We start from the raw sequence: 23,788 nt of genomic DNA, 5'->3' as shown, positions 1-23,788 counted from the left end.
TGGACAGTATGTGATATATGTATATACAATAAGTGCAAGTGTGCCTGCAATGGTACATTACATGGAGGACCCAGGTTCCATTTTGGGAAGCCATGCCTGACTGGAGAAGACATGAGGAATTGAGGAACCCCCCCCAAGATAGATTTTTGTATTGCTGTGTCCCTGTGAGGGGGTGGGACACATTGAAGGAAGGGAGATAAACACTTCAGAAGGCTGCTCTTTGGTTCAGTGAAAGATCACAAGGAAGGGGTCTGGACAGATGTCAGAACAAAGATGGAGTTGATACAGGAATCTTAAATAGTACGGCTGAGAGCCCAGGATTAACCTTTTGATGCACATATCCCTGTGGCTGACATCCAGGTGTGAATACTAGTCGCTACCAATGCCTGTGTTGTGGGATTGTCAGCTCTGGAGTCTCTCCTAATGTGACAGACACCATTCCAAGAGGAAAGAGAAAGAAAAGTGCACACTTGAAAATAATCAAAACCCCAACATAAAACTTGAAATACTCAGACCCTAAATTACATTTGATATCTGGAAATGGACTATAAGAAGGGGAGGTTGAGGCCCAAAACGTGCCATCTGCCATGCAGCCAGAAGGGCTGTGCAAGAAGAGGAAGCTCTGCAAGATTTCTCCCTGTGGCCAGGACTGGGGGCCAAGGCCTGCTAGTCTCTCTGCTGGGTGAGGGGGCATCACCCAGAGAAACGAAGACCACCTGCTCTGAAGCCTGTAGCACCAGTGCCTGCCTGCTTGCCAAGACCAGTGTGCCCTGTGAGGATGCGGAGAGCATTGGAGGGAGCGAGGTCCAGTGGGGAGCCCTACCGACAGGACTCCCTGTGTGAGGATATGGCTGTGCACTGTTCTGGTCATTGCTCTATGCAGGATTTTTTTGCAGACTCCCCCCTCTCCCCCTGCCCCCCCCCCCATTTGCGAGGAGAAGGCCACTGTGGACTGAGCCATGCATCAATCGCTGTTAAGGGAGCGCCAAGCTCATACATCCCGTTGCAGTGAACCCGTATTCCAGAGAGGGACATTTTTGATTGTGCAACAGCTCGCCAATGACTCGTGTCTGCCTTAATGGTGTCAGGAGGGGCCATCCCCCCAATGCTTTAGTTAACATTTGTGGCTAAAGCATGAAAAAAGTCTTTGACTAAGGTGTTTAGAATTTAAAAATGAAGTTTAAATTATTCAAATCCTAAGGTGTTGGTCTAAATTAATTCAATGACACAAAACGGAAGCCAGGAGTTGGGTAATTGCCGTGGGGATCTTGATCTAATTTCAGTTTTGAGAGCAATATTGAAGTAATGGTGTTTGGAGACATTAAACCTGTGTAAAAAGTGTGGCGAGAGGTATTATGGACAATATAAAAATGGGAAAAATGTGATGCCTAACGTTTAAGTGTACTTATGTGGCTTAATACCTGATGGCTTCTTTACAACATATTGCAGTCTTTGAGAAGCCCTGACTTTACATTGACTCACCAGTCATGTGTTGATTTCTCCCTGTGTCTACTGCATCTCTGTTAAAGAAACTTCATTCTTCAGTATTGCTTGTCCCTTGCTCCCAAATTTTTAAGATGTATAATGTTATCTTTTCCACATGGCCATTTCTTTTGTTCTATTCTCCAGTGAGTCCTGGTTGTGATAGTGTTAAATTGTTAGACTGCAATGGAATGGCTTCTCTTATTAATGGTTTCTGTTTTAGTTTAAATACCTCAAACTTTGAGCTGAGCTAGGAGATGGTGGCTTTAATAGCTGCTCTTCTCCATGACCTGCTCCTCTCTCTCTCTCTCTCTCGACTTCTTCACTGCGCAGTCTGGCAGTGGACTCTTGAAGAGTACTGGAGGTGGTAGACACTCAGCCTCGAGAACACCGAGAGTTTGTAGTTGTGGCAAACAGTCAGCCAAGGAAGATTCCTTTCTCCACAAGGCTTTCAAGATGAGGCCTGCCAGAAGATTCAAGCACGCTGCTGTGAAGACGCGTGGGAGTAGGTACCTTAGGTAGGGGGGTGCTATTCAGGCAGATATACAAGGAAATCAGAGTACCTAGGCAGACAATTAGAGTATGTGTGTAACTAGGGCATATACGTGTATTGGGAGCCCAGGCAACCTGGTGCGCATAGGGAGGCACTTTTCAAGGACATTGTGAGGAAGGCATTTAGACCACTATCAAGATTCCCTAACGCGTCAGTTTTAGAACAGGGAGGTGCCATTATAGCCCCTTACTAGTCTAGATCTATATAACTATAGGCCTAAATGGTGAACACGTGTGAAAGAAAGCTTCCACGTACAGGGGAGAGGGATTCATATCGTCTTCCCCAGAGAGCACGTAGGCCTGAAGTAAGTAGTTCCAGGGCAAGAGAAGAAAACTGATAAAGCTGAGTGTAACAGCTTCTCTGTGCACTCAGGTACCCAGTGCCCCTTAGAGTGGTACATAGAGGCAAAGCATTTGTGTTCACCAAGACTCACACAGCACTGACTGAATTTTTTAATATATATATATATATATGTATATATATATATATATATATATATATATATATATCCAATTCGCCCTTCCGCAGCGGGAATGTATTATGCGCCTGCTTCCTTATTCCACTATTATTTAAGTTGCCCAACGCGTTTCAAGGTAAGGATCTCTTCATCTGGGGCAGCAAAGAAGAAACAGCACCTCGCTTTCATGATGGAAACTGCAGTTTTTATTTGGTAAGTGTAGCCGCCCTCCAGTGGGCGTCTGCTAGTTGCAAGACATAAATTGCAAGCTGGGACAATGAGTCCTGAAGGCGAGAGTCAGTTATGAACTTAAAGTAAGTGCAGGTAATATATATATATATCGGTCGCCAGTAGGTAGTTCTAATTAGGACCTAGTTTCCATAGGAAATCCGCAACATTCTATTTGGAATAACTTTGGCGCCGGTTGACGAATCTTTGCAAAATTCTCCAGGAAGATGGGGCGCTCCGCTCCGCTCCGCTCCTATCCTGAAAGTTTCGGGGTGATTCGTCAAGCGGGGGCCGAGAAAGAAGGGGGGTCCCAAAACATGTTTTCTCCATGCAATTTTCCTTAGGGATATTTAGCCGCGGCTACAGCCCGAACTGCTGAACGGAATTACACCAAATTTGGCAAAAAGGTAGAGTTGGTTCACAGTTCACGCTTTTTGTTAAATGGTGTAAATCCGTGCAGTAGTTCCTGAGAAAATCAAAAGTAAAATCATAGATATATCTATGGACAGAGTAGGGTACGCGTATCCTCAGAGGATCATGCGCGTATTCTTATGAGCACGAGCTGCATGCTAATTGGCTGTCAACTGTCTGTCAACACTCCAAACCAGGAAGTGTTGGCAGCCATCTTGTGTCTCGGTAGAACATCGGCACAAGAAAACTGAAAAACAAGTTCGCAAAAGACGCAAAGGGAGCAGGGTAGAAACACCCTGAACCCCTAGGCCTGCTCAGGGCGTCCCACAAGGATCCCCAAGGCCCCCAAAAAGATTTTTGTTTTTTTTAAATCGCAGGATCCCGTGAAAAAAAAAAAAAACGAAGCCTGCTTTATTTGAAATTAGCCCCCGGGGGGCCAAATCCCTGTGACAATGTATTTAATTATAATGGGGGGCCCAGAGGAGCTTCTTATTTTTTATAATAATAGGGGGCCCAGAAGGGCCCCCCTAGCCCCGGGGACCGCCACCCCCGGGGCTTTAGCATTATGTATGGGGGGGGCACACACCCGCCCCCCGCAGCCCCAGGGACCGCCACCCCCCGGGGCTTCTTTAAAAAAAAGAAAAGAAAAAAAACCTGTCTGGGGGCTCAAGCCCCCCACACGCCCTGGGGACCGCCACCTCCCCGGGGTACAATATTTTTAAATTGGGGGTCGTGACGGACCCCCCAACCCCGGGGACCACCACCCCCGGGGCTTTTAAATGTTGGGAGGGGGGCCGCGCGGCCCCCCTCCTGGAGCCGTGTGGTGGCCCTGGGGACCACCACTCCCCAGGGCCGGCTCCAGCAGTGTCCCGGGGTGCCTACCCCCGGGACTCTGTAGTTTGCTATGGTAGAGCAAACTGATTTAGTTTTTGGAAGAGAGAGCAGGAAACCTGCTCTCTATTCCAAAAACCAAAGACTATTGCTTTTCTACATGGGGAGCAGCATGTTAGCTGCTCCCCATGTAGAAAAGTAATGCCGGATCCCGCAGGATGCGGGGAGCCGGCTGGGACCGTGGGGGATTGGGGACCCCTCCACGGCCCCAACGAAGAGGGCCAGCCCCAGGGGATGGGGTCCCCGGGGCTAGTAGTGGCTAGTAGTGGCCCGGGAGGGGAGCCATGCGGCCCCCCTCCGAAAAAAATGAATATATAAAAAAAGGCCGGCCCCGGGGGATGGGGTCCCGGGGCCGATAATGGCCTCTGGAGGGGGGGCACGCGGCCCCCTTCCTTAATTCTTTATTTTAAAAAAATGAATTGGGGGCAGGCCCTGGATGATGGGGTCCCCAGGGCCCAAAACATTGAAAAATTCGGGCGGCTACACAGCCACCCTTCTTAAAAAAAAAATTTTTTTTAAAAAAGACCGGCATCGCGCCCGAGGCCGCGCTCCCTTATTGCACCACGCGTTTGCAGAGGGGGAAAGAATTCCACTCCAATACTGGGGGTACCTGGGGGCCAACTAGCCCACCAGGAACCTCCAGTATGCGCCAGGGGGCTGCGTTGCAGAGATGTGTTCTGAGGCCATGCCCCTTTTTACACCTCTCTGCAACGCAGCCTTGTGGCGCTTACTGGACGTAGCTGGTGGGCTAGTTGGATCCCAGGGACCCCCCAGGATTCAAAGGGACTTAATTCCCCAACTTAAAATGCGCCACAAGGCGCGTTTGCACAGTGGTGAAGGGAGGGGGCGGGGCCTGAGTTCACATGTGTGCAAACACGCCCTGTGGTGCAGTTTAAGTTGGGGAAAAATTTCCACTTCAAACCTGAGGGACCATGGGGGCCAAGTAGCCCACCAGGTGCTTCCAGGAAGCGCCACTGCGCTGCGTTGCAGAGAGGTGGTGCAGGCCGTGCCCCTTTTTACATCTTTCTGCTATGCAGCTCTGTGGCGCTTACTGGATGTACTACGAATTCTGATTTACTCACCTGTTATCAGAAGAGACCTAAGTGCAGCATCTTTGAGCCCAGTACTGATCCTGAAAAGTAATTCTAACCATACTTACCAGTAACTTGAATTTCCTTCCATAGGCTAACATTGTCTGGTTTCACTTGGAAATTCTTCTAAGTGTGGAGTTTTGCAAATTTAAAATATTCACCTAAAATCACCCGAACAACGAATTCCGATTTACTCACCTGTTATCAGGAGATAACCCAATGCTGCATCTTTTAGCCCAGCACTGACCCTGATAAGTAATTCTAACCATACTTACCAGTAACTTGTATTTCCTTCCATAGGAATCCATTGTCTGGTTTTCACCAGAAAAGTTTCTAAGTGTCTATTTTCACGAACTAAAAATATTCCCAAAAAATCGCCTGTATGACTTAAACGCATTCTTTCAACTGTTTACAGGAGATGCACCAGTGCTGGATCCAGGATCCACCACTGAGTAAGAAAAAGTAACAATAACACTACTTACCTGCTAAGTGAATTTCCTTCCATAGGGTAACATTGACTGGTTTCACTTGGAAATTTGTAAGTGTGGAGTTTTGGAACTTTAAAAAATTCCTCTAAAATCAGCCGAATTACAAATTCCAATTTACTCACCTGTTATCAGGAGAGACCTCAGTGCTGCATCTTTCAGCCCACTACTGATCCTGAAAAATAATTCTAACCGTACTTACCAGTAACTTGAATTTTCTTCCGTAGGATATCATTGCCTGCTATATAAAATATATATAAATAAAAAAATATATAAAATAAAAAAAACAAATATTCCAATTTCAATAATTTTTAAAACATTTATTTTTCAATTTATATTAAAAATATGTAATGTAATTTAAAAAGTAAAATATCTAAAAATAAATAGTTTGAATCAATGTAGTAAATCAGTATAAAAAATATATAACAATACATTTAAAAATTATCATTTACAAAACCTTTGAAATTCACTGAAAAAATCATTGGTTTCAGCCATGTTATAGTTAGGAATTAGCATTTAAATAAACCTTAGAAATTCACTGAAAAAACCATAGGTTTCAGCCACGTTATAGTTAGGAATTAGCATTTAAAAAACCTTAGAAATTCACTGAAAAAACCATACGTTTCACACATGTTATAGTTAGCTGGACATTTCACTCATACAAAACCATTGAAATTCCCCCGTTATAGTTAGCTGAACTAACTATAACTCGCGTGGCCGCAATCCACTGCTGATGACGTCACATATTACATCACTCATGACATGGTCAGTGACATCCCTCATGACATCACTAATGACATCTCAAATGACATTACTGATGACATCACTGATGACATCATCCTTGTGAAAGGGTGGCAGACCTCCTCTCACCCCAATATAACCTTTGATATACACATTGAAAAATAGAAACTAAACTTTTCAAAACAATGGAGATACCAATACCAGTTAGAACAACCTATTCAGTAATTCTAAAATCTACATACACATCCACTCATTCACCAACAGTTCTATATAGTCACTCATACATGTACTCACTCATCATATGTACTCATACACCTATACATCCTGTTACACACCTACACTCATACATAGAGTTACTCACACACATACTCACACATGCAAATAAACTATCAAACATCCATTTACTTGCTTATACAGCTATACACACACCACTACACTTACCTCTTCAGAAACATACACATACTTACTCTCTTAAGCAATCACTTATAGAAACACATACTTATTTATACAGGAACTCTTCCAATCTCTCACTGTCATATATGCTCACTTATATACATCAATACTCACCTATACTAGTTTAAAACATATGTACTTACTCATAAAGACACTATTGAGACAGTCATTCACTCACTAACACACTCATACACACACTCATCCACCCATACAGTCCTGCACACATGCTGTCTTCAAAACACATACCAACAGTGAGTCACTCATTCATGCATCTATGCATGTAGTAATATTCCCCACCAAACCATACAGACACTCATAATAATACTCAAAAAACCAACTAATAACCCATATACACACTCATGTAGCTACTCACCAACCCATGCAGCCACTTATACACAGTGAGACACTGATACAGATATTTAAATATTTAAACATTACTCGCTAATACATGTATTCACTAAGATGCACTTAATAAGTCAGTTATACAATACAAAAAACCATCCATTTAGACACTTATTTACCCATTTATTCTTCCATTGACATTTAGATATACATATATAAAAAATATTTATTTTTCAGAATGACACACATTCACTGGATGATGTAATCAGTGATGTCATTTGAGATGTCATCAGTGAAGTCATGAGGGATGTCACTGACCATGTCATGAGTGATGTATTATGGGACGTCATCAGCAGTGGATTGCGGGCGCGCAAGTTATAGTTACCTGAACTAACTATAACGGGAGAATTTCAATGGTTTTGTATGAGTGAAATGTCCAGCTAACTATAACATGTGTGAAACCTATGGTTCATAAAGTTGTTTATTTTCAGTCTGCCATGACGCGTTTCTGTCCCTCCTGGATCTTGATCACATGACAGCGTTCAATGGCATTTTCTCCCTTTTTAAAGTGCCAGTGCTCAGTGCAAGGTTCCAGTAATCACCCCATTGACAGTGAAGACATACTATAGTTTTTCCAATTTCTACAATCACTTTTTTTTGTCTCCCCCCCCCCCAAATTTATCTTATTGCTCTTTTCAATACTATTTTACAATATCTTGTGTAGCCTTTGGCCATTGGTACACAAAAATATGCCAATAAATAAACACTTAATAAATACCATAGCAGCTGCTTTTTATACAATTATAATATGAAATGATAAATAAAGAGTAAAAAAGACATTGGTATTTTAAATTCTTTGGAAACACTGTTTGCTTGGAAAGTGAACAAGCCTGAGCATGGCCAAAACGCGTTGGTGTCAAGGTTTGTGACGTTAGTAAAAAAGACCCTGGAGTGCTGGCGCCTGGTTCCTTCAGGGCGTGACCAGATTCTCAGTGTGTATCTATCTATCTCTCCATCTATCTATCTATCCAAGAAAGAATTGACTCAAACAGATGGACTCACCAAAGAACAAAAATAAATGTCCACTACACGTTTCAGCTTCTGCCTTCCTCAGGTAGCACAAGATGGTTTGCTCAGTGGCTGCCCAGATGACACTGCTGGATTTTCATGAGTAAAGATTCCATTTGGAATGGGAAATTAATGGAATCCTTAGATCTCTTGAGATATGCAGTCATCAGGTGGTATTGTCAGTGATGTTCAGTCCATCTGAATGCAGTGATTTTAAGTTTTCTCTGGAGTCCAGTAGTCTTCCTTTAAAACGTTTCACAGGGAAATTCTACAAATCTGATAGTAAATGATCCACAAGGTTGAGATGATTGGCTACAGGCTGGTCAAGTTTCTTATTAATTATTGCAGATTTCTGGTTCCTAAATCATGTACGGATGTCATTTACTGTGTGGCCTACATATTGTTTTTTACAGCTATGGCGTTAGCACTGAATCACATAAATATTGCATGCTGAGCGACATGTAAGATGCTGTCTTATTCCATAGGTCCTTCTCCTAACAGAACTAGTTTCTGTTGATGTTTGTTAAAGGTATTCACACGTGATCTACATTTTAGGGTCACAGCAATGAACCCCTGCATTTGTTACAGCTTGCTTGAGTTCAGCCCTCACAATAAGAGGTTGCAAATTCAAATTGGGAGCTCTGTGTTGAGCAATGATTGGTGGTTTTGTAAAAACCTTTTGCAAAATAAAAAATAAAACACACACATATATATTCACAAAAAATAGGTTAAAGGGACATTATAGATTAGCTCAGATTTCACTCATACAAAACCACAAAAATTCAGCTGTTATAGTTACCTGAGCTAACTATTACTTACGCTACCGCAATAAACTGCTTATGACCTCACAGATTACATCACTCATGCCATGGTCCATGACTTCACTCATGACATCTCAAATGACATTACTGATGACATCATCCAGCGAGTCAGAGTGTCTCAAAAACTTTTTTGAGAGTTAAAGATATATACTGAGCTACTGCAGAAGTTGAATTACTATTATTTCTGTACTACTGACTGAAACTGTTTGTCATGTTATGAGTGCCTGTATGGGTAAATAAGTGGGTGAGTGGTGCATGGGTGAGTGGGTGTCTGTGTGAGTGGCTGTATGGATGAGTGAGTGGCTGAATAGCTGTATGGATGAGTGAGTGGGTGTGTGGGTGGATGTATGAGTGGGTAAGTGTCTGTGTGAGTGGCTCTATGGGTGGGTGAGTGGGCATGTGAGTGCTTGGATGTATGACTGGGTTTGTAAGTGGTTGTGTGGGTTATTGAATGGGTGTGTGAGTGGCTGCACTGGTGAGTGAGTAGCTCTGTTAGTAGCTGTATGGGTAAGTGAGTGGCTGTGTGCGTGACTGTAGATGAGTAAGAGGGTGTGTTAGTGTCTGTGGATGAGTGAGTGGGTGTGTGAGTAGTTGAATGGGTATGTGAGTGGTTGTGTGGGTGTGTGAGAGGTTCTATGGGGGTGTGGGCATGTGAGTGGTTCTGTGGATGATGTCATCAGTGATGTCATTTGAGATGTCATCAGTGATGTCACTGACCATGTTATGAGTGATGTAATCTGTAAGGTCTTAAGCAGTGCATTTCTGGAATGTAAGTTATAGTTAGTTCAGGTAACTATAACTGCTGAATTTTTATGGGTTGGAAGAGTAAAAAATCGGTGAATTTCCCCAATTTTTTTTTTAATGTTAATTCCTAACTATAAAATCACTAACCTTTGTTTTTTGTGTGAATATCGAAGGTTTTTAAAAAAATTCCTAACTGCAACCTATAACCTTCGAGAGAGTGTGTGCGAGTGGCTGTATAGGTTTGTGAGTATTTGTGTTAGTGGCTATATGGGTCTGTGACTCGGTGTGTGTGGTTTTGTAGGTGTGAGTGGCTGTATGGGTCTGTGAGTGGGTACATTAGCATCTATGAGTTGGTGTGTGAGTGTCTGAGTGGGTGCATACATGTCTGAGTGGGTCTGTGAGAGGGTGTTAGACTATCTGAGTGGGTTTGCGAGTGCTTCCATGAATGTTTGACCCAGTTATGAGTGAATGCAGGAGTGTTGAACTGACTCAGTGAGTGGGTGCATACATCTATAAGTGGGTCTGAGAGAATGAGTGTTTCTGTAAGTGGGTGTATGAGTGCCTGAGTAGATTTGTGAGTGGGTGTGAGAGTGTCACAGTGGGTCTGTGAATGGGTGCTTGAGTGTCTGAGTTTGTCTAAGAGTGCGTCTGAGAGTGTCTGAGTAAGTCTATGAGTGGGTGTGTCAGTGTCTCAGTGTGTCTGTCAGTGGGTAGTTGAATGCGTTAGTGTTATGAGTGGGTGTTTAAGTGTCTGTGTGGGTGTGCCAGTAGCTCTGCGAGTGACTGGGCTACAATGGAACCGCACCTGCCCCTTTATCCAAGAAGAGTCCACAGTTCTGCACAAAATATCTACTCAAGTGGAGCACTTTCTGCTGGTTAATTAGAAACAGCTACCTCGGGTAAATGCCCAGTGCGTATTCTACAATCCACTTGTGTAATGGCCCATGAGGAAATGTCTCCAGTGACCTTGCATGCATTTCAGCAATTCAATTGGTTCTTGTGAGTTTTTATCTAGAAATCGGTGATAACATGAATCCTCCTACAGAGAGGACAACTAGACTACAAAGAGGTAAATCTCTAACAAACTAGGGTCCTTCCTCTGATCTGTCAGATGTAAGTGCTTTTGTGTTTGGTGAAGATGTCCTCGTATTCATCGGCATGAAAAACACACCACCAAGAACGCCGAGAAATGAGCTGGAGCGCCTTTTAGTAAGCTCTCCATCATCCTAGCAAAATGCAGTAAGAAATTTGCATACTACTAAGGTGGGCGGGGCCAAACGGTTGAAGCTTCCAAGTGATTGGCATATTTGCATACTCGTAGTAATTTAAAAGGAGAACCATGGAGTCTGTTCTCATCAGCACAGGACCACAAAGAACCCACTCATCACAGTCACATACAGATTGCACCCGATTAGATCAACGATGCAGTCACGTCCTTGAAGGAGCTGCCAGCTCCCACCAAGCAATAGCAAACGGCTATGTCCTGGGGGTGGGCACCTCAGGACATAGCAGGGGCTGGCCTTGAGGGTGGTGGTCCACAGGGACATATATGGTTTCCAGGAGGGGGGCTGCACAGTCCCTTTCCTTTGTTGTTCACTGACCGGCCCCATGGAGGGTGTGGTCCCCAGGGCTGTATGTGGCCCGGGAGTGGGCGGCACAGCCCTCCTCCCTATTTTTTCAAAAGTATTTGGCTCCGGGGAGGACGATGGTCCCTAGGGCTAGGGGTCCACGTGAACTCCTTCCATTTTGATTTATTTAGGCATGGGGAGGTGGTGGTCCCTGGGGCTTTTAAAATCCTAGGGAGGGGGTTTGTACGCCCCCGCTCCTTCTTTTAAATACAGCCTGGGGAGGCGAAGACCGCGGTTTTGTTTTTATTGATGCCACACATTCCTCTTGTAACCCTGCCAGGGCAAAACTTTTTTGCCCCACAACTTTTTTTTTTTACCCCCCATTTTCCTCGGCCTCTACTTGACAAATCGCCCTGAAAATTTCCATGCACAACTCCAGTGACCGGCAAACTTTTTTGGGAAAGTTTCGTGAAGATTCGTCAACCGGCACAAAAGATATAGGCAAGTCAGAAACGCTTTTTCCTATGGAAACATGCGCCTAACTTTAACTACCTACGGGCGACCGCCAGTAGGGTGTGTGTGTGTATATATTATTATATATTTGCCTTCTGCATGCCCTATTTCTCCTTTATTGTATTCCTTAATATTGTTCCTCTTCCTCCCTGGTTCCCCCTCTGGCTCCATTCCTATGCAGCTCCCTGCTTTTTTAACTTCTCCTGTAACCCAAGTGAGAATACAGAATGAGATTTGTAGTGACTTGAGGAATAAATTATGAGCATGATATTATTGACATTTGAGAATCAAACACGTTTATCTTTGGACAGACAGGCGATTTGTTGTTTGTTTTGCCCTTGTGGAGTTGCGAATTGATTTAGTTTACTTGCCTCATTGATATAACTAAAACGATTTAAACTTAAACTCTGCAACATCATTTTTTTATGTAAATGCCTGCAATTGTTTAAGCCCACCCAGAAAAATGGAGTCCGTAACTAAGGGAGTTACTGTTTTGCATCTCACCAACGAGAATACAAGATTTAAAAAAGTAAATGTTTGGGGCTAAGAGAGGTATATGGCTAGAATTAAGGTGGATGTTTGGGACTAAGGATTAGGTGTATGACTAAAATTAAGCATTCAAAATTAAAAATGGAGACGTGACCTTGCATCTCCTAACATTAGAAAACGTTATCATTGACAGCCCTTGGCCTGATTTGCATTTATATAGAAGGGTGAGGTGATTTACATATCACACCATGCCCATAAGCCTGTCAGTGCAAAATCCTATGTCTGACAAATCCATTTACTATACACCATTTATTGATGGTTCAATTTGAGGTAGTAGTTGAAAACACATCACTTCTGATGCAAATCTGTCAGAAATACAGGACAATTAAAATTGCTAATATGATAATGCAGAAACTAAGTGTCAAATTGAGAAATTAAGTGAAATATCGAGATAAATTAGTCTGATATGGATGTTAATGTCTTACCGTTGCTTTATTTTTTGCTCTATCTTTTTTTTGGGCAAAGTGAACCATGTTATGTATCACCTCTTTCAATTCTGTTGTGATTTCTGGTTGTGACGTAGCACCATGTGTTTTCTTTCAATGTTAGGAGCTCCCACCGGACCCCACCTCAAGGAGGATTGCACCCACTGGCAGCTTCATGCACATTACTACCCACCCCTCCTGCGCTCGGCCACTGTTCGGAAGTTCATGGTGGGCTATGAGATGCTGGCGCAAGCCCAGCGAGACTTGACGCCAGAGCAGGTGAGAACTTTACAGGGCAGCCTATTGTCCATTACAGGACAACCTTATTGACTCATAAAAGCCTTCCTTTGCGCACAGCTCTTTAATTATTTAATTTTGATTAGTGGACTTTATACTCCTAATTTAGAGGCCTATTAGGATGGCGGACGGACCAGCGTCCGTCCGCCACCCCCGAGGTGGAGGGACCGTCCGCAGGGGCAGCGGCGGTCCTTCCGTGCGAATTAGGATGTGACCGCCACCCTGGCGGTCACATCCTGTATATTTAACATTGCGGCGGGTGCTGCTTGAAGCAGCACCCGCCGCAAGGTTAAATATGCATCACTTCCATTTGCATGCACAAAACGGCAGGCACCGCACGGTGCCTGCCGCCTTGTACATGCTAATGCTGGGGGGTACCATAGGTACCCCCCATGTGCACCCCCGACACCCTAGGGGCCCGCAAGGGCCCCCCAGAAGCTATTTCCCACATGCTTTTCCACGGCGGTAAATCCGCTGCGGAAAAGCATGTTTTCAAACACATCCTAATTTGGCTGACTGTGTCTTGCAGACACCGTCACCAAATAGCCCTCTACACCCCGCGGATCAGCGGATGACGGACCTGCCGTCCGCAGCTGGTCCCACCCCAATCCCACCGCCATCCTAATCTTGCGGTGGGTGTTTTCTGTGGCCGCGGTGGTGAATCCACATCCTCCAGGCCGGCGGGGGCTTCCGCCGGGCCGGAGGATGCGGATTCACCGCCATCCTAATCGGCCCCTAAGTATCCTTCCTAAATTTTGTTGGAAATCGTGCTGAGCAATAAGGAAATAATCCTATGGACAGAAATGGTGCAGGGGGGACGGTGGATGATGGGCGGATGCTTAGGGTACACCATGCAATAGCTATTCTGTGTCTGATAGAAGCATCTTCCTACGGTATGATTTATGCTTCCAGACTTCAGACTGGTCCAGAGAAGCTCCAACAACAGCTCTGCACTTGCAGCAGGGGGCTCCATGTCGGGGCCTAGTTGGATGAGATTGGTACTCGACTGGGGTTGTGTGTTCTCTGCAGGGAGAGGGATTTCCAGAGAAGAGATAAACACAGACAATTAAATGCCGTAAAGCTTGACAAATAGGAAAGAGAGAAGCTAAGGACTGAAGCAAGTTGTGATCAGGAAATTGAAAGTCTGCAAAAGGAGACTATTTGCTTACACAAGTACTACAACAAATGAATACAAGGGAAATGGTAGACAAACGATTATAAATTATAGTTTGTACGCTCCTTGGATTGTGATCTCTGAGGTGAAAAGATCTTAGAAGAAGAGAAGGAGCAATTTAATCTCAGAGTTTGTGGGGGAACACCGAGCAGCTCCTGGGGATAAAGAGCACTGGGTGGTTTTCTGTGCCTGAGACTTGCGCTTGGAAATCAAAGTGGGGCTGTTGCTAGCAATGACAATCAAGATTATAATATAAAACGCTAAAGAAGACAGAGGGTAGCACTCGAGGGAACTCAGGAATTTGACTTCTGTTAACACAGGCCTGGAATCAAAGTCCAGTTCAGGACTGAAATACCCAAAACATAAGGCAAGGGGTTTCAGTTGCAAAGGGCCGAGCAGGAAGAATTCAGACAAAACTAGGAATAAGTCATCATGGAAACGACGTGTAAGGATAACAAGAGATAGAAACTGAATGAAAACGCAGGCATGGCAACACTGCAGCGGGGTTGGGACAGCACGAAGAGACTCAACAAAGTCAGTCGCAGGCTGCTAAACTATGGGCTCACGAGGACGAAATATCTGGAGATTCAAGGTACAAGTACAGGTGCAGGGAGAGAGCCAGGTGCAGGGAGAGAGCCAGGTGCAGGGAGAGAGCCCGTTGCAGGGAGAGAGACCGTTGCGGGGAGAGAGCCCGGGGCAGGGAGAGAGCCCGGTGCAGGAAGAGAGCCCGTTGCAGGGGGAGAGCCCGTTGCAGGGGGAGAGCCCGTTGCAGGGGGAGAGCCCGTTGCAGGGAGAGAGCCCGTTGCAGGGAGAGAGCCCGTTGCAGGGAGAGAGCCCGTTGCAAGGAGAGAGCCCGTTGCAAGGAGAGAGCCCGTTGCAGGGAGAGAGACAGGTGCAAGGAGAGAGCCCGTTGCAGGGTGAGAGTCCGTTGCAGGGAGAGAGCCCGTTGCAGGGAGAGAGCCCGTTGCAGGGAGAGAGCCCGGTGCAGGGAGAGAGCCCGGTGCAGGGAGAGAGCCCGGTGCAGGGAGAGAGCCCGGTGCAGGGGGAGAGCCCGTTGCAGGGAGAGAGACAGGTGCAAGGAGAGAGCCCGTTGCAGGGTGAGAGCCCGTTGCAGGGTGAGAGCCCGGTGCAGGGAGAGAGCCCGGTGCAGGGAGAGAGCCCGGTGCAGGGAGAGAGCCCGGTGCAGGGAGAGAGGCCGGAGCAGGGAGAGAGGCCGGAGCAGGGAGAGAGGCCGGAGCAGGGAGAGAGGCCGGAGCAGGGAGAGAGGCCGATGCAAGGAGAGAGCCCGGTGCAGGGAGAGAGCCCGGTGCAGGTAGAGAGGCCGTTGCAGGGAGAGAGCCCGATGCAGGGAGAGAGGCCGGAGCAGGGAGAGAGGCCGGAGCAGGGAGAGAGGCCGGTGCAAGGAGAGAGGCCGGTGCAGGGAGAGAGGCCGGAGCTGGGAGAGAGCCCGGTGCAGGTAGAGAGGCCGGAGCAGGGAGAGAGGCCGGAGCAGGGACAGAGGCCGGTGCAAGGAGAGAGCCCGGTGCAGGGAGAGAGCCCGGTGCAGGTAGAGAGCCCGGTGCAGGTAGAGAGCCCGGTGCAGGTAGAGAGCCCGGTGCAGGTAGAGAGCCCGTTGCAGGGAGAGAGCCCGTTGCAGGGAGAGAGCCCGTTGCAGGGAGAGAGCCCGTTGCAGGGAGAGAGCCCGTTGCAGGGAGAGAGCCCGTTGCAGGGAGAGAGCCCGTTGCAGGGAGAGAGCCCGTTGCAGGGAGAGAGCCCGTTGCAAGGAGAGAGCCCGTTGCAGGGAGAGAGCCCGTTGCAGGGAGAGAGCCCGTTGCAGGGAGAGAGCCCGGTGCAGGGAGAGCGCCCGGTGCAGGGAGAGCGCCCGGTGCAGGGAGAGCGCCCGGTGCAGGGAGAGCGCCCGGTGCAGGGAGAGAGCCCGGTGCAGGGAGAGAGCCCGGTGCAGGGAGAGAGCCCGGTGCAGGGAGAGAGCCCGGTGCAGGGAGAGAGCTCGGTGCAGGGAGAGAGCTCGGTGCAGGGAGAGAGCTCGGTGCAGGGAGAGAGCTCGGTGCAGGGAGAGAGCTCGGTGCAGGGAGAGAGCTCGGGGCAGGGAGAGAGCTCGGGGCAGGGAAAGAACCTGGTGCAGGGAGAGTGCCCGGGGCAGGGAAAGAGGCCGGAGCAGGGCGAGAGGCCGGAGCAGGGCGAGAGGCCGGAGCAGGGCGAGAGGCCGGAGCAGGGCGAGAGGCCGGAGCAGGGCGAGAGGCCGGAGCAGGGCGAGAGGCCGGAGCAGGGCGAGAGGCCGGAGCAGGGCGAGAGGCCGGAGCAGGGCGAGAGGCCGGAGCAGGGCGAGAGGCTGGAGCAGGGCGAGAGGCTGGAGCAGGGCGAGAGGCTGGAGCAGGGCGAGAGGCCGGAGCAGGGCGAGAGGCCGGAGCAGGGCGAGAGCTCGGTGCAGGGAGAGAGCTCGGTGTAAGGAGAGAGCTCGGTGTAAGGAGAGAGCCCGGTGTAAGGAGAGAGCCCGGTGTAGGGAGAGAGCCCGGTGCAGGGAGAGAGGCCGGAGCAGGGAAAGAGACCGGGGCAGGGAAAGAGCCCGGGGCAGGGAAAGAGCCCGGTGCAGGGAGAGAGCCCGGTGCAGGGAGAGAGCCCGGGGCAGGGAGAGAGCCCGGTGCAGGGAGAGAGCCCGGTGCAGGGCGAGAGGCCGGAGCAGGGCGAGAGGCCGGAGCAGGGCGAGAGGCCGGAGCAGGGAGAGAGGCCGGAGCAGGGAGAGAGCCCGGTGCAAGGAGAGAGCCCGGTGCAGGGAGAGAGCCCGGTGCAGGGAGAGAGCCCGGTGCAGGGAGAGAGCCCGGTGCAGGGAGAGAGCCCGGTGCAGGGAGAGAGCCCGGTGCAGGGAGAGAGCCCGGTGCAGGGAGAGAGCCCGGTGCAGGGAGAGAGCCCGGTGCAGGGAGAGAGCCCGGTGTAAGGAGAGAGCCCGGTGCAAGGAGAGAGGCCGGAGCAGGTAGAGAGGCCGGAGCTGGGAGAGAGGCCGGAGCTGGGAGAGAGGCCGGAGCTGGGAGAGAGGCCGGAGCTGGGAGAGAGGCCGGAGCTGGGAGAGAGGCCGGAGCTGGGAGAGAGGCCGGAGCTGGGAGAGAGGCCGGAGCTGGGAGAGAGCCCGGTGCAGGGAGAGAGCCCGGTGCAGGGAGAGAGCCCGGTGCAGGGAAGGAGCCCGGTGCAGGGAGAGAGCCCGGTGCAGGGAGAGAGCCCGGTGCAGGGAGAGAGCCCGGTGTAAGGAGAGAGCCCGGTGTAAGGAGAGAGCCCGGTGCAAGGAGAGAGCCCGGTGCAAGGAGAGAGCCCTGTGCAAGGAGAGAGCCCTGTGCAAGGAGAGAGGCCGGAGCTGGGAGAGAGGCCGGAGCTGGGAGAGAGGCCGGAGCTGGGAGAGAGGCCGGTGCAGGTAGAGAGCCCGGTGCAGGGAGAGAGCCCGGTGCAGGGAGAGAGCCCGGTGCAGGGAGAGAGCCCGGTGCAGGGAGAGAGCCCGGTGCAGGGAGAGAGCCCGGTGCAGGGAGAGAGCCCGGTGCAGGGAGAGAGCCCGGTGCAGGGATAGAGCTCGGGGCAGGGAGAGAGCTCGGGGCAGGGAGAGAGCTCGGGGCAGGGAAAGAGCCCGGTGCAGGGAGAGAGCCCGGGGCAGGGAAAGAGCCCGGGGCAGGTAGAGAGCCCTGTGCAGGGAGAGAGCCCTGTGCAGGGAGAGAGCCCTGTGCAGGGAGAGAGCCCTGTGCAGGGAGAGAGCTCGGTGCAGGGAAAGAACCTGGTGCAGGGAGAGTGCCGGGTGTAGGGAGAGTGCCCGGGGCAGGGAGAGTGCCCGGGGCAGGGAGAGAGGCCGTTGCATGGAGAGAGGCCGGAGCAGGGAAAGAGCCCGGTGCAGGGAGAGAGCCCGGTGCAGGGAGAGAGCGCGGTGCAGGGAGAGAGCCCAGTGTAAGAAGAGAGCCCGGTGTAAGGAGAGAGACGGGTGCAGGAGGGAGCCGGGTGCAGGGAGGGAGCCGGGTGCAATGAATCGGGGTCCACCGAAAAGGAAGGGTGAAAGACTTGGAAGGGTGAAAGACCAGTAGAACCAGGACGACAAGACAGGAAACAGGAAAGCTAGGAATGGAGTATAGATTGGAGCAAAGAGAAAGAAACTATCAGGATGTGACCTAGGAAGGGTCGGACGACAGAAGGAACTGCCAGGTAAGTGAGATACAAACCTGGACTGAAAGGTGAATAGAAACTAAGCATTTGGCAGTGTAGATGTGTATATTGTCCTATACTGGTGTAAAGGCTGAGTTCCAAAGGGCCCTCGTGAGCGACATGTAGTGGCAAGATGGTAAAAAACGATCTTTCTAGCCAGGCCTCCTGACATCATTACAACACAGTATATTTGCCACCAATTGGCACACTGATTTCAGTTCATGTTTGACCGTGCCTCAACAAAGGGGGTATGGCTCGGAGCAGGAGTAAGTCCAGGACCACACATGGCCAGTCACTGGTACTACAACACTGTCCCATAGAAAATAATGGAGTGAGGATAATATAATAAAATCCCATAGAAATATTGTTAAACTATTTAAAATTGTTAAGACCATAAATTCATATTTATTGTTATCACATATACAAAAATTACATATTTTTATTTAATTGAACACTTTAGATTAAAATATATATGGTACAGTATAAGGGAAAATAAATAAAAAGGTTATTAAACTTGGAAAATCTTTGTAAATAATTTTTATGTTAAATATTAATATAAATTATTGTAATATATTTATTGTAAATGTAGTACTAAAGAAAAAAGATACATCACTATTACCTTAATTTTGAATTAAAAATAAAATTAATATAAATATATTGAGTTAAAAATATTCTTCTCAAGTTGAAATGAAAAAATACCATCCAACTAAAGAAAACCAAATTAAATGTTAAATTATTAAAAGTGATGTATTGAATGAATTGGAGGTCCTAGAGAAAATCATCAACAGGCACCTCATTGAATAGCTCAATGTCCATCAACTCCTCAACACCACTCAGCCTGGTTTAAGACCGAACAGCATAGAAACTGCTGACTTGGATGAAATCCGCATGACTCTGGATAGAGGAGACACTGCGGCCCACATCCTCCTGAAACTCTCCACAGCATTTGACGTAGTATCCCACCCCATCATCATCCAACGCTGACACGATATCCGAATCCAAGGACATGCACTCTGATGTATCTGCTCCTTCCTGACTGGAAGTGCCCAGTCAGTCAGCCGGGTACTGTATACCTCGAATGCCTGCGACCTCCTTTGCGGAGTACCGCAAGGATCCTACCCGAGCCCGACCCTCTTCAATGCATACATGATCCCTCTAGCCAGCATCAGCTGCTCTCATGATATCAAAGCCCTCTTCTACGCCGAAGATACAAAACTCATTCTCTCCCTCACGGACAAGACGCCCTGTCCCCAAATCAAGTTTAAGGCATGAATGAAATACCCCAGTGGATGAAGACCAACTGTCTAAAGCTGAACACTGACAAGACTGAAATTATGATCTTCTGGAAGAGCACACATCACCGTGGGCCTCCACCTGGTGGCTAACAGACCTAGGACTGTCGCGCTACTCCACAACCCACGGCAAGAACCTCAGGATCATCATTGACCGCAAACTCAACATGGCCGCCCAAGTGAATGCCATCACCGCCTCATGCTTCCATACTCTGAAGATGCTGGAGAAGATTTTCAATTTACTCCCAATCAAACCGTTATGCACGCCCTGATCACAAGCAAGCTGGAATACGGTAGCCCTCTCCATGCTGGGGTCAACACAAAACTCACAGAAGGCTGCAGGCAATTCTGAAATCGGCGGCTTAAATCACTCTCAACCTCCCATGATACACTCCCATCACACTACACCTAAAGGACCTCCACTGGCTTCCCATTCATAAACGAGCACAATGCAGACACTACATAACACTGGACTAGTATATCTTCACAATCGCATCAGTTTTCACAAATCTTCCAGACACCCCTGGTTGTCCGGACTCCTACTTGCACAATTTCTACACATTCAGAAAACCAGATCCGGCTGTCCAGCCTTCTCTTTACATCGCTCCTAAAGCGTGGAACATACTGCTGCGACACATAAGAGCCTTCTCCACACTTCTTGAATTTCGCAAGCAACTGAAGACTTGGCTTTTTGAGTAGTCCCACTAGGCGCTAGGTGTGCCTAGACTTGCACCTTCTCAGTGCCAGGAAACGCTTCCCAGCTGATAGTGCACTCTACAAATATGCATAACGTAACAATTAAAAATTATGCAATCATATTTAATGAAACATACTATGTTAATATTTTTATTAAAGCAAGTTTTTGAAATATTTTATAATTAAACACAAAATATGTACTATTTAAAAAAAATTCTGTCAAATATATCTGTTGATATTTTTAACTATTTTTATAATTTAATTGAACTTTGTTTCATATGATGTTTTACTTTAAGTCCCTAACTCCATTGTTTTCTATGGGAGGGTGTTGCAGTACCAGTAGCTGGCTTTGTGTGGTTATGTTATATGTTTGGTTATGTTATGTTACGTTATATGTTATGTTATGTTATAACAGGATTTGTAGCGTGCACTGTTAGTCAAGACTGTCCTGGCGCATGGAAGAAACAATGACAGATTAAGCCCGGGGTCTAAAGCACCTGTTGGAACAGATGAGTTTTCAGGAGTTTTTTGAAGGTGGCCAGATCGGTCGTATGTCTCAGTGGGTCTGGCAAGGCGTTCCACATGTTGGCAGCTCTAACCGCCAGAGACTGACCGCCTAGACGAGATTTCCTAAACCTAGGGACAACCAGACGTCTAAGCAGCCGAGCGAAGTTGGCGCGTCGGCTGGTAGAACGTAAATCTGGCCCTCAGGTAAGATGGACAAGGGCCGTGTAGAGCTTTGTGAATCAGGGTCAGAGCCTTGAAGCACACTCTTTGTGCCACCGGGAGCCAGTGAAGATCACAAAGCTGTTAGCGGACACTTAGTCTCCTGGGGATGTCAAAGAGGAGCCTAACAGCCGCATTTTGTACCACTTGAAGTTTGCCTAAGAGAAAGCCAGGGGAGCCGATGTAGAGGGCATTAGCGTAGTCCAGTCACGAGAGTATGAGGGCCCTGGCTACTGTCTCCTTGGCTGCTTGGGGCAGGAGGGGGAAAAACTTCCTTAGGGTTGTTAGGGTACCGAAACATGTTCCCGCTAGTCTCGTGATTTGTTCGCGGAAGCACAAGTCTGCCCCAAACCAGATCCCAAGGTTCTTAGCTACCCCACAGTCACCCTTTGGACATGGTGATCCTTTGGGCCACAGTGATTCTTTAAAGTCCACCGGGAATTGGCCGTAGAGGAGTATTTCGGATTAATCCTCATTACATTTCAGGCTGGCCTGGGCAAGCCAGGTGAATACTGATGACCAACAATGTTGGGCTTCATCAGTCTTTAGATCACTGCCTTTCCAGGTGAAGAGAAGTTGGGTGTCATCGGCGTATGCCATGATTTTGGTGACCAACCTCTCCGCCAGGTAGATAAGGGGGGTCAGGTAAACATTGAAAAGCAAGGGGCTCAGAGTCGACCCCTGCGGGACCCCTGTTTCTACTTTGTTATCTGATGAGTGGAAGGGAGGCATCCACACTTGCTGGAAGCGATCTTTGAGGAATGATTCGACCCAACTTAGAGCAGTGCCCGTGATGCCAATGTCTGACAACCGGTGAACTCAGAGCCGAGGTAATTTACATTTTGGGTTCCTTTTGGTTTTTTAAAATATATTTTTATTGTATTTTGTAACAAAAGAAATAGAAAGCAGCCTGCACCGAAACGACTGAAAATGCCACAGCGTGATACATCATTACAGCTGGTCATGACAAACGCATATCGTAGTATATAACAAAGTAATGTCCAGAGTTTTCGGGATACCTCAATTGGTACAATACATCCTTAAAATAGTCAATCCATTTGCCCCAAATCTTTTTCTGTTTTCCAGGGCAACCAGGGGTCTTATAAACCAAGGCCTCTGACAAGGCACAGCAATCCATGCTGTGTAGTCATTCTGTCATTGTGTGGGCTTCCAGTGAGCGCCAATGCTTAGCAATGCCCCTTTTGGCTATTACGCAACTGATATTGTACAGTGTCTTGTCTCTGGTTGGAACGTCCCAACCCCGGTGAATGCCCAGTAAAGCTGTCCAGGGTTCACGCTCTACTGGGTAGCCTAGGATGCTGCATAAAGTGTCTTGTACTCTAGACCAATATGAATGTATCAGTGGGCAACCCCATATCATGTGTAGCAGGGTTCCTACATCTCTCACACTAAGTCAGGGGTCTCCAACCAGTATCTTGTGAGCTACTGTAGCTCTCCAGCTACCTCTGAGTAGCTCACCGGTGCAGCCCAGCTTATTAAATTAGAAAGCTTTTGCTTGGTTGAATTAATATACATATAACAAAATTGAAATTATACAACACTAACAATATTAGTAGCTCCCAATGCGTTTCATTGAACTTAAGTAGCTTTCAGTAGAGAAGGTTGGAGACCCCTGCACTATGTGCTTTCGGGAATCGGGGACTTAAGCATTTTGTATAGTTTCTCTGGGCTGTAATAGATACAATGAAAGTATTTGAATTGCACTAGGCACAACCTAGATGAGTTAGCCTGCATCCTGGCTGCCATCGTGGCTTCTCGCCAGTCGTCATTCTAGATCTCCCACTTCTACTGTCCCCTCAATAGTGAGAAAGGGTGTGGGATGTTTATGACTAACTTTTTGTACAAACTAGATATTCTATTATTATTGATTACCTCAAGGGTTACGTTGGCCTCGAGAGGGTTATGGTCAGGGATAGGTCTGAGTGCTTTTTTAAGGGTTCCAGAGCTTTTCGTATGTGGAGAAAGCAAAAGAATTTTGATTTTTGGAGACCTTATTCCACTGCTAGTGCAGTGAACTGTTTCATGTGGGATGCAGGCTAAAAATCTCTCAGTGCAGAAATAGCTATTTTATCCCAATGCTCAAATCTCGGTAGTTGTGCCACTGAGGGTATGCAGTAGCCCATCCACTGAGAGGTTGCTTGTGTAGGTCGCCTCAGCCATTAAATCTGTTTCAAACCTTTGGACCAGATTCAATCATAAGTCCCGTGGCTGAAAGACGGTCAATCGGTATTTTAGCTCCATAAAAAAGTTCGAACACCTCATACTTCTCAGCTTTTCGAAGCCCACGTCTGACCATAGGATAATCTTTGGCCATGTAGAGCCAGTCTCTAATAGGGAGCATGTGGGCAAACCCACAGTTGCCAGAGCAACTTCCACAACGGGATGAAGGCAGTCACCACCTAGATGGACAACTGCCTCAAGCACAACTCAGACTGGGTGAAGTCATCATCCTGGGCTCCTCCATCTCCTCCTGGGACGACTCCTGTTGGTCGGCAGCGCCTGAACCCCCCCGCCACCCACCCACCCTCACAGACCACGCACAAAACCTCTGCATCATCCTGGAGTCCTCGCTCTTAATGAACCGCCAAAT

At 47.8% G+C, this 23,788-nt stretch overlaps 1 protein-coding gene across 1 annotated transcript in view; it reads left to right on the top strand.

The window, feature by feature from the left end:
* Positions 1-23,788, top strand: part of GALT (galactose-1-phosphate uridylyltransferase) — a 141,384-nt gene that overhangs the window by 112,829 nt on the left and 4,767 nt on the right. Inside the window, exon 10 of the mRNA XM_078674693.1 lies at positions 12,947-13,101. Coding sequence (XP_078530819.1) covers positions 12,947-13,101 — 155 coding nt within the window. The remainder of the gene's footprint in view (positions 1-12,946; positions 13,102-23,788) is intronic.

The sequence above is a fragment of the Lissotriton helveticus genome, chromosome 2_1 (genome assembly GCF_964261635.1).
Source record: "Lissotriton helveticus chromosome 2_1, aLisHel1.1, whole genome shotgun sequence".
Classification (NCBI taxonomy): domain Eukaryota; kingdom Metazoa; phylum Chordata; class Amphibia; order Caudata; family Salamandridae; genus Lissotriton; species Lissotriton helveticus.
The sequence above is the reverse complement of the archived record's forward strand: the minus strand, read 5'-3'. Positions and strand labels throughout refer to the sequence as shown.